The 10,441-nt window shown below is 43.6% G+C and overlaps 1 protein-coding gene across 3 annotated transcripts; it reads left to right on the forward strand.

Annotated features, from left to right (window-relative positions):
* The first annotated feature begins 301 nt into the window (after window positions 1–301).
* On the forward strand, window positions 302–9,889 carry MPV17L (MPV17 mitochondrial inner membrane protein like). Of its 3 annotated transcripts, none has more exons than XM_045542649.1 (4): window positions 302–655; window positions 3,592–3,662; window positions 7,994–8,023; window positions 8,101–9,889. In XM_045542649.1, the coding sequence occupies exons 1-4, from the start codon at window positions 313–315 to the stop codon at window positions 8,278–8,280; spliced, it is 624 nt and encodes a 207-aa protein (XP_045398605.1). In that variant the 5' UTR covers window positions 302–312; the 3' UTR covers window positions 8,281–9,889. The 3 variants fall into 3 exon arrangements, with proteins under 3 accessions (XP_045398605.1, XP_045398606.1, XP_045398608.1); XM_045542650.1 differs by having other exon boundaries at window positions 302–622; XM_045542652.1 differs by lacking the exon at window positions 3,592–3,662 and having other exon boundaries at window positions 302–622; window positions 8,101–8,204.
* The last annotated feature ends 552 nt before the right edge of the window (window positions 9,890–10,441 follow it).

Here is a 10,441-nt window from a genome sequence, read left to right on the forward strand (position 1 = left end):
GCCAGCGCCGGGCCCAAAATGTTTCCATCACTCCAAAAAAAGAGCCGCATGCCCACTTCGTATCACGGGTCGCTTCCACTATTGACCTACCTTGTGTCTCTGTGGCTTTGCCGATTCTGGACATTTCATGGGTGTGGACTCAAATGCTCAGCCCCCGCGACAGCCAGTGGCCACGGGATTGGACAGCGCTGGTGGGGGTGTGCGGGGCGCCCAATGGCTCTCCAGCGTCTGGCGCAGGCAGGTGCAGGTGGCGGAGGTGGCGGCGGCGGGCGCGGTCCAGGAAGCCTCCGGGCTGTCGCGGCGGGCGCGAGCATGGCGGGCTGGTGGCGGGCGCTGCCGCGCGCGGCCCGGCGCTACCCGTGGCCCACCAACGTGCTGCTCTACACCGGGCTCTACTCGGCCGGCGACGCGCTGCAGCAGCGGCTGCGGGGCGGCCCGGCGGACTGGCGCCAGACGCGGTGCGTGGCCACCGTGGCCGTGACCTTCCACGCCAACTTCAACTACGTGTGGCTGCGCCTGCTGGAGCGCGCGCTGCCGGGCCGCGCGCCGCGCGCCGTCCTGGCCAAGGTGCTGTGCGACCAGGCGCTCGGCGGGCCCGTCGCGCTCTCGGCCTTCTACGTCGGTGAGGGGTCCGGGCGGGGCCGGGCGCGAGCCGGTGAGGGGGCCCGAGAGCCAGCGTTCAGGGTCTGGGGGCGGGACGCTGCAGGGGGCTGGGGACCCGCGCAGGAGCCAGGGGTGCTGGGGGCCCGGGCCTGCGGGCTGGAAATCCTGGTTCAGGGGGCTCAGAGGGCCTGGCAGAGGCTGGGGGCCGGGACGCAGGGGCCAGGGTGTCTGGGGCCTGGGGATTGACGTGTCTGAGAGGGATAAGGTGGGGGATACTGGCTGGGGAGCCGCAGGGCCAGCGGGTCAGGGATCCAAGGGCCTAGGGTTGGGGCTGGAACGCTAGGGTTGGGCATAGCCCCAGGCTGGGGTTAGGCAGGACTGGGGGGTCCATTTCCCCCTGAAAAAGGCCCACCGGAAAGTCGAGGAGACCATAGCAGCTGCGATCCCTGTGAGCCAGTGGTGAGGTGGGAGCCAGTCCTGTTCCTCGGAAAATCCACGCCTGGGCTGCGGGGCCAACACACCAACAAAATGCAAGGGGACTGGCGACCCTGGGGGGCAGAGCAGGTGCAACCTGAGGTTGAGCCTAATTCCTCAGAAACTTCATGCCCAGGGTCCTAGTCCTGCTTTGGTAACAAGATTTTCCCATGGAGGTCCCACAGAAAATGTGAGGTGACCTTGGACCCTTGCCATAGAGGACTCTGTACCTGTGAGGGTCCCGAGAGCCCTCTCTTCAGAAAGTTCTCCGTGGGGCTGGGGGGGCCTGACTGTGGGAACCTTCCCTACTGCCAAGAAAAGTGGAAGGGGCTCTGTGCTGATGTCATCATAGCAATTTCTGCAACTTTGAAGGGTGTGGGCTGGCTAACTGGGGAGGTGCATGATTCCCTCAGAAAATCTCCTCCGTGAGTCTTGGGCCTGACGTTGACATTGGGGATCACAAATTGCCCCCAAAATGGGAGGGGCCTTCTCTTAGGGGCTGTTGATGCCTTTGTAACCAGGTTGAGGGCAGGCAAGCCACCATCTTAAAGAAACCTACCCTGCCCCACGGGTTTTGTTTTCTTTTGTTTTGTCTTTTTTAGACAGTCTCGCTCTGTCGCCCAGGGTGGAGTGCAGTGGCATCATCATAGCTAACTGCAACCTCAAACTCCTGGGCTCAGGTGATCCTCCTGCCACAGCCTCCCAAGTAGCTGGGACTACAGGTGCACTTGGTGAGGCCTGGCTAATTTTTCTATTTTTTGAAGAGGTGGGGTCTCACTGAGTTGCTTGGGCTGGTCTTGAACTCCTGGCCTCAAGCAATCCTCCCACCTTGGCTTTCCAAGGTGCTAGGATTACAGGTGTGAGCCACTGTGCCTGGTCCCCATGGGTCTCATTTTCGGGGGTCAGATTCAGTTCCTTTTGCCAAGGGACCCCACAGGAAACAAGAAAGACCTGGTTGCCTGCTGCGGTCTCAGCCAACCACAAGGCAGATGGGGTCAGTGCAGTCAGAGAATAGACAGTCTGAGAGCAGGGGCCTCCTGGTTTATCAGAAGGTCTGTGCCTGGTCCCAGGGTGTGACTTCCAGACCAGATTTGCAAACATTTTCCTCGTGCCTGCTCTACAGTGGCCTGGTACACTGGTGAAGGGGTTGAGAGTCAGGGACTAGGACTGTGGGGACCAGATTGCTATTTAATCCTCTAATAACCAGGGAGGGAGGTACTCTTAGTATATCCTGGTTACAAATGAGGAAACTGAGTCTCAAAGGGGTTATGTGACTTGCCCAAAGACAACACAATCCAGGCTCTCACTCGTGTTCGTAATCTTGATGCTCTAATGGTGAGAGTATTGTCAGTCTGTCTAAAATCAGAAAGATGCTGCAGCAACAGGGCTTGTGGAGGCCTGTGATTCCAGCAGAGGCCCGGCACAGATTCCTGCCCAGATTGCTGCTGTATTTTGCTTTTCACGGGTCTGGTCCAGTTTCCCTCACCTCAAGCTGCAATGAAGGGGGTGGGCAGGAAGGGATGGGTTGGATGTTTGTGTAAGCCACTGCTTGGAAACTGCATGGATCAGGTGATCCTTTGTGCAGGGCCACCTTGGGAAGCCAGAATAGTAACGGATTAAGAGGTCTGGCTCAGGTCGCAGACACCTGGGTTGGATTTGGTCTTCTATCAACCTCTCTAAGCTCTTTGCCGCCTTTGTAACTCTACCTACCTTAGCGAATTGTTAGAAAGGGCAGATGAAAAGAGGTACACAGGCCAGGTGCAGTGGCTCACACCTGTAATCCTAGCACTCTGGGAGGCTGAGGAGGGAAGATCACTTGAGGCCAGACATTGAGATCAGCCTGAGCAAGAGCAAGACCTTGTCTCTACAAAAAATAGAAAAATTAGCTAGGCACAGTGGCGAGCTCCTATCCAGATGCTTGGAAGGCTGAGGCAGGAGGATCGCTTGAGCTCAGGAGTTTGAGATTGCAGTGAGCTCTCATAATGCCACTGTACTCTAACCGGGGTGACAGAGCAAGACTCTGTCTCAAAAAAAAAAAGTTTTCAAAGTGTTTTCGGGAAGGCTGCATTGTTACATTACTTTCAAACTTTGACTAGAATAATACTGATAGGAAATTTGTAGTTGCCAGAATATTCAGTTGCCGACCAACCTTTTTTAAAATAAAGAAATTAAATTTTTAAAACTTGAAACATTTCACAAAAAGTTTGGAAGGTAAAGTCACCAATAGTCCCACTATTGTTTTTGTGAATTCTTAGGGTTTTTTTTTTTGAAAAATAATTCTGCTATAATTTTTGTACCTTGCTAGTCTCACTTCATATTTATCATTCCTTTAAAATTTATCTAATTTTGGAAGGGAGATTGTATTCCCTTTTCACTGTTGGGTCAGATGGGACCTATTGAGTGAGTGATCGTGGTGGTTACTTTGCATATTGGCATGGGAAACTAGAACATAAACTGTTGTAATCTTCTTACCGAATCTTTTAAAATTCTTTTGGTGTGTGTTTTTGTAAATAGGTATGAACATTGTCCAGGGAAAGGATGATATATTTTTGGACCTGAAACAGAAATTCTGGAATACGTACAAGGTAAGACAGGTTTTTGAAAATGTAATCAATATCTTTTTGTATGTTTTTAACATTTTAATAAAACTGTTCTTAAATTAGGGCTCCAGTTTGGTTGGCATGAGGATCCAGTATTTTCCCACAGAGATCTTAAATTTGTTTGGATAGATGAGTGAGGAGAGGCTTTAGGAATGTTTGTACTTGGCATGAATTGGAAAGAAATAATATATCTGAATTCTAGTTAATGTTCACAATGATTTTTTACTTTATCATATGTACTCTTATTAATGATCACAGTCTATTTTGTAAATTTTGGGGCCTATTTGTAAAATAGGAATTGTAGAATGTGAGTGTCTTAATGGAATCATTGCCACATTCTGAGCCAAAGTTTCCAGGTGTGAATTCTGCTGGGTCCCTGTGAAAACAACTTTAACATCCGAAAGGAATTTACACTGAAGGATAACGTTTCCCAGGGTCAGTCCTAGGCTCAAAGCCAGTCAACTATAGTGCTGTTTGCTCAGCACAGATATATACAATCCAGTTCAACAAATATTTACTCATTTATTCAACGAAGATTTACTGGACAATGTCCTTAAAGCAAAATCAGGGATGCTTTTTTGTCACCTGAGTTCTTCTATTCAGGGATAACAACCACTGTTAGGAGTGTGCAGAACTCTTGTTACTTCTCTTGGGGCAGAAATTGTGGGCCTATGATGACCTGCAAATGTGATTTTTCTTCTGTTTTAGTTTGGAAAAAGGAACAAATTTTCTCACTATGAGCCTATGGAAATATATACATATAACATTTTTAAAAAGAGCAAGAAGCAGAGTTGGGGAAAAAAGGGGCTTTCAGCAGGGATGTGTGTGACTCGATGTTTCAGTCTCCTCTCTTCATGCAGATGTACAGGCTGCCTTTTGGGGCAGAAACATGGGAGCCTTTGAAAAAACAGTGGCTACAATGAGTTAGACTCATCTGTGTCTGCATGAAGAAAGGGGGTACCGGTCCTCTGAAGATACAAGATGAGTCTGGCCCCATTTGAGGACTTTTCTTAAGATCTCCCATAATAAAAAAAACTATCTTCCAGCCACTGTACTAGGTGTTACTGGGAGGTAGGAAAAAAAAATCATATAGAACAGCAGTCCCCAACCTTTTTGGCACTGGGGACCAGTTTCATGGAAGACAATTTTTCCATGGGCAGGGCAGGCGGGCGCTGTGGCGGGGGTGGAGGGTGGGGGGTGCCTGTCCATGGCTCCGGGGGTTGGGGACCCAGATATACAGCACAGCTTCTGTCCCTAAGGGACTTAGATGGGCACTTAGCACAGCATGGAGGTGTGCGGGTAGGGAGCTCAAGGAAGGCTTCCTGGGAGAGGTGATGCCTGAGCTGAGTGGCTGAATGGTAAAGAACAGCTGCAGTCAGGCAGCTACTTGGGGACAGGGGACAAGGCGCTCCAAGGGCAGGAGCTGAGCAGAGTGAACAATGCACCATACACTGGGGTATGCCTGGGAGGGGGAAACCACAAACAGTATGGTGCTCACACAGTATTAAGTATGAGTTGGGGAGCAGCTGGGAAGGAGTTTGGATCTTGGAGACTATTGAACTCCCTGCTGAGCTTCTTGAACTTCCCTGGTAGGTAATATGATGTCAAGGGAAACCAGTAGGGGGTTATTGTAACCAAGTTCATATAAAAAATAAGGAAGCAATGGGCTTAGATGATTTGAGCAATATTTACAGGGTAGAATTGGTAGGTTTTAGTGATGGATTGGAAGACCCACAATTTGGAAAACGGTGTGGATGGTGTTCATCCCTTGATTGAGGACAGAGAGGAAAGGGAGGCAATTTGAGGGGAAAATAACCAAGATGAGTTCAGTTTGGGAAATGTTGAATTCCGGACGCCTTTAGGATATTCAGAGGGAGATTTCCAGATGCACAGAGGAGGGTTCATTGCTGTGTTTAATTATTTTTAGTGCTCAAGTGTCCCAGATTTGGCCAGCGGGAGTCCCTTCAAGTTGGGTTCTGTGTCCCTGTGACATCGTCCGTCTTTTTTCTTTTCTTCTTCTTCTTCTTTTTTTTTTTTAACCATTTCTTTACTTTTTAGCATAACAAGATGTTCCCAGCTCTGACCAGGCAATCCTAGCACTCTGGGAGGAGGCCAGGATGGGAGGATCCCTTGAGCTCAGGCATTTGAGACCAGCCTGAGCAAGAGCGAGACCCCTTATCTACAAAAAATAGAAAAATTAGTAAGGCATGGTGGCACATGCCTGTAGTCCCAGCTACTCGGGAAGCTGAGGCAGGAGGATCGCTTGAGCCCAGGAGTTTGAGTTTGCTGTGAGCTATGATAATACCACTGCACTTTAGCCAGGCAACAGAGCGAGACTGTGTCTCAAAAAAAAAAAAATAGTTCTAGGCTCATCTTGTATCTTGTACCTTGTACCTACCCTGCCCCAGCCCCGGAATCAGCCAATTGTCTGCGGAGTCCTGATCCCTTTTTGTGGGGAATTGTGTAAGAGACTAAGTTCTGGGCACTAGACATTGCTGCATTCTGACAAGGAAAAAAATGGTCATAAGAAATAAAGCCATGTTTGGATGTGTTTAGTCTTCTGATTATTTTTGTTCAAGTATTAAATTCCTAAATGAAATACATATTGTAAACCTTTTATTGCAACTATTTATTTTAGAAACTTCAGAAAACACAAATTAGTAAAAAGAAATAAGTCTGTAATACTACTTTTAATGATGCTTTTGAAAACCTCTAGGTTTTTTCCTTTTTAAAGATTTAATTTACATACCAGGACCACTATCTTTTAAAAAAAAATCCACAATGGTAACATTTTTGTCAGAATGTATAGTATAAAGCCTCTTAAAATAAGTCTATCTAAAATATTTTGTAAGTACACAAAAATGTCAGCTCAACTTGTTCTATACCATGACATATTTTGAATATATTATATTATTAGCAACCCGTTCCATTAAGAATGGTTTTGGGGGCCTGGAGGGTAAGCTGATCAGATGATCTTGTCCTCTAAGCAGCCATTCTTTTCCTTTTTTATAAATTGAGATAAGATGCACGTAATATAAAATTTTACATAACATAAAATTCATCTTTTAAAAATGTACAATTCACTAATTTATTGGCGAAGTTGTGCAACCACCACCACTAATTCCAGAACATTTCCATCATGCCAAAAAGAAACCCTGTATTGATTAGTAGCTTCTCCCAACTCCGTCTCCCCCCAGTCCCTGACAACCACTAATCTCCTTTGTTTCACTATGAATTTGCCTATTCTGGACATTTCTCATAAATGTAATCATACAATATGTGGCCTTTTATGTCTGGCTTCTTTTACTTAGCCTAAAGTTTTCAAACTTCATCCCTGTTGTAGCATGTTTCAATACTGTATTCCTTTTATTACCTAATAGTATTACATTGTGTGCATTTGCCACATTTTATTTATTCATTCATCTGTTGATGGACATTTTAGTTGTTTGCACTTTTTTTTTTTTTTATTTCAGCTCATCATGGGGGTACATAAGTTTAGGTCATATACATTGTCCATGTCCTGCCCATCCCCCCGAGTCAGAGTCCCAAGCGCGTCCGTTCTCATTCTCCAGACAGTGTGCCTGGCACTCATCATGTAGTGATACCTCTATCCCCTCCCCCCCCCCACCTCCCCGGTCTGCACCTTCAAGCATGACCATTCCCCAGAGGGTGTGCAACGCACTCGTCATGTAGGCATACACCCATCCCCTCCCCCCACCCCCCAGTTTGCACTTTTTGACTAGGATGAATAACACTGCTGTAAACCTTCATGTACAGGTTTTTATGTGAATATTTTCAGTTTTGGGGGGTATATACGTAAGAGTGGGATTGCTGAGTCATATGGTAACTATATCTTAATCATTTTAATTTTCAATCAATGAAAACAGAAAAAAGAATGGTTTGGTATATAGTTTTAAGGATTCATTGATGATCCTGTATTTATAAATATATTCCTGCATCATTGGCTTATGCTAAGGAGGAAATTGCAATACATAAATGTTATGTTGTTATTTCTAAAACAGTTGTCTTCTAGAATTGGTGCTGATTCTGGTAGACCTTTCATTCTGGACCTCTGAATATAGCTAATACAAATATCTTGTATCTAGCAGTTTTTTCCAAAACTCCGCAGCCCCCTCTACTCTAGAGCCCTTAAGTAGCCTGATTTAATTGGCTTAGTCTGAAATATAATGCCACCTCCGAATCCTATCTGCCTGGTATTTCTTAATCTCTTATAGAGTGAACTGTGCAATTATTTTGTGTGGCTAAAAGGCATTTTAATACAGTTTTTTTTTTTTTTTTTTTTTTTTTTATTCCAGACGGGTCTGATGTATTGGCCTTTTGTACAGGTGAGTTTCAAAGTACTCAGAATATTAATTCATTGCTTTGGTTTATATGTAGCCCTAACAGACTCTCTGTGTTCCAGCTGACCAACTTCAGCCTTGTTCCTGTTCACTGGAGAACAGCTTACACAGGACTCTGTGGTTTTCTCTGGGCCACCTTCCTTTGCTTCTCCCAGCAGAGTGGTGATGGCACCTTGAAGTCAGCGTTCACCTTCCTTCTTAAAAAGGAGGCCAGTGCGGTTGAAAGGCCCCCAGAGAAATAAGAAGTCAAGGACTCTCTTTAGTGACTAAATTTTTGTTCTAAAATGCACTGGATTGCCTGCAGGGAAAATACTTGACTTACCAGTTATGTGCTTCATTTTGATACTATTCTGTAGACCCCCTTGTTTTTTAATTATCAATGATTATTTTAAATTGTATTCAAACCTTTTTTTACCTCCCATTCTAGTCTGAAAGTCTGACTTCTCTAATATTTTCACTTCTCTGATATTTTGGTTAATATCAATAACGGTGGCAAAAATGGCATTTTAGAGTTATTAATATTTTTATTCTAATATTTTAATTCCAGTTTCATGAACCCCAGTTTTGACCATTGACATCTCTATTCTAAAATCTCAGGTTATCTCCTCAACACTTTTGGGGCAGATTATCTTTTATACCAAAATTAGTCCTTGTAGTGAATTTCTATTTACATAAAATCCAATCAAGGAAAAGATTGAAAAACCAGATTTCCCACCTAAAATATTGTATAATAATTTATTGTTATGCTGATACTAAAATTCTGTAAGTACATTTTTTACCATCAAAAAAATAGTGTTCTGCATAGAATGTATTTTATCTACTTTTACAAATTCTAAGTACTTAGATGTACTTAAAAATGTATGTATTTTAAGAACTTTAAATGAATGTATTTTAGTTTTGAGCATGTTCAGTTGACTAAAGCAACCCATTTCCTAGACATATGAAATAAACAAAATATTTGGCTTCTTAATGAAATATATTGAATTTCAGAGGAAGGAATAACTCTGTAAAGTACCAAGGAAAATAATTACCTCAAATTTCACACTGATCTATTTTTGAAAATCAGTGCTTTAAAATAAATTCTTGTACTTTAAGATAGACATGAGAAAATTGATCTAATCTTCCAGATTTATTCAGTTTGTCTAACCTCAACACCGGCAGATTTAAAAATTATGTGAATATCTCAAGAAGTCTCAGCAAGTTTCGCCTAAGAATTACGCCACAATTCTGTTGCTTTCAGTTGCATATTTCACAAATTTCAAGATGTGAAGCATGGAACTGTTACTTTATCTTGAGGATTTATATTTAAGATTAATTTATGAATATATACCTAAAAATTTTAAGCATACAATTTATACCATAAGTTTACATAAGTCATAAGTATATAATTTATCTGAATGTAATAGGTTATTAATATATTTTATATTATTGGGACACGAGTAAGGTAATTTCTAGATGGTTTAATTCTAAAATAATTTGTTATTTGCATTGTTTTAAAAGTAGTTAATACAACAGAAAAGCTATTTTGTAATACATAAGGCAAATTTTGTCATCAAAAAAGTGTATGCAGGGCAATTATAATAAGTGCTACTTGGCAAAATTTTAGATGAGCTTCAAGATAACTTTTATGATAGAATAGTGTTTGCATTTTGTATAAAAGTACTTGTGACCACGCCTTGGAAAAAAATATTGTTTATACTGTCCAAAAAAAGCTTATTATTCACAAAAATTAGAGTATGATAGTCTTTACTCAATGGTGTGTCGCTTTGTACTAAAGAGAGTATATAGCTCTGTACGATAAAGAATGTATTCTCTGAAATTTTGCAAATAATACACTTTATTTTCATGCGAGTAATTTTGTGATTTTGTGTGAAAAATGGAACTTATTCTAAATAATACAATATATAGCTCTGTTTTAAAGGGCTGCCATCCTTGGTAATACACGCCCTTGACCTTCCAGGGCTAAGAACTGAGCAGGTGGCCCACAGTCTTTCTCCTGATTTTCAGGGCTCCCTAAGATTTCTTTTGTGTCTTGCCCCACTGCATTCTTCTGGCTCTGTGGTTGCTCAGGCAGAGGCAAACCGTATATAAACTTTGTTTCCCTTAGCAGAGTTTAGACAGACTGGATTTTCAAAACAACTTTACCTAATGCATATGAAAAACAAAAGGGATACCACGAGCATTAAAAAACAAACAGAACACCAGTTTCTGATTCTCTCCTAACTTAGTTTGAATTCAGGGATCTCAGATCCTATCTTAAGTCCAGGCATTTGGGGTATTTATCTTCTAGCCCTAACCACTCCCTCCCAGCATCTCTTCTTTGGTGATTTCCTGACTGTCACGGCGTGGTAATACCGTTGGCCATACACCGCCCAGGGACCTGTCGTCTTGGCCTCGCTACCA

Source organism: Lemur catta, chromosome 2 (genome assembly GCF_020740605.2).
Source record: "Lemur catta isolate mLemCat1 chromosome 2, mLemCat1.pri, whole genome shotgun sequence".
Classification (NCBI taxonomy): domain Eukaryota; kingdom Metazoa; phylum Chordata; class Mammalia; order Primates; family Lemuridae; genus Lemur; species Lemur catta.

Coding starts and splice junctions, on each gene's coding strand:
- MPV17L (XM_045542649.1), top strand. CDS start 313: ATGGCGGGCTGGTGGCGGGCGCTGCCGCGCGCGGCCCGGCGCTACCCG. Junction 3,663..7,993: donor AATTCTGGAATACGTACAAG/GTAAGACAGGTT, acceptor TTTTTATTCCAG/ACGGGTCTGATGTATTGGCC. Junction 8,024..8,100: donor TGTATTGGCCTTTTGTACAG/GTGAGTTTCAAA, acceptor TCTGTGTTCCAG/CTGACCAACTTCAGCCTTGT.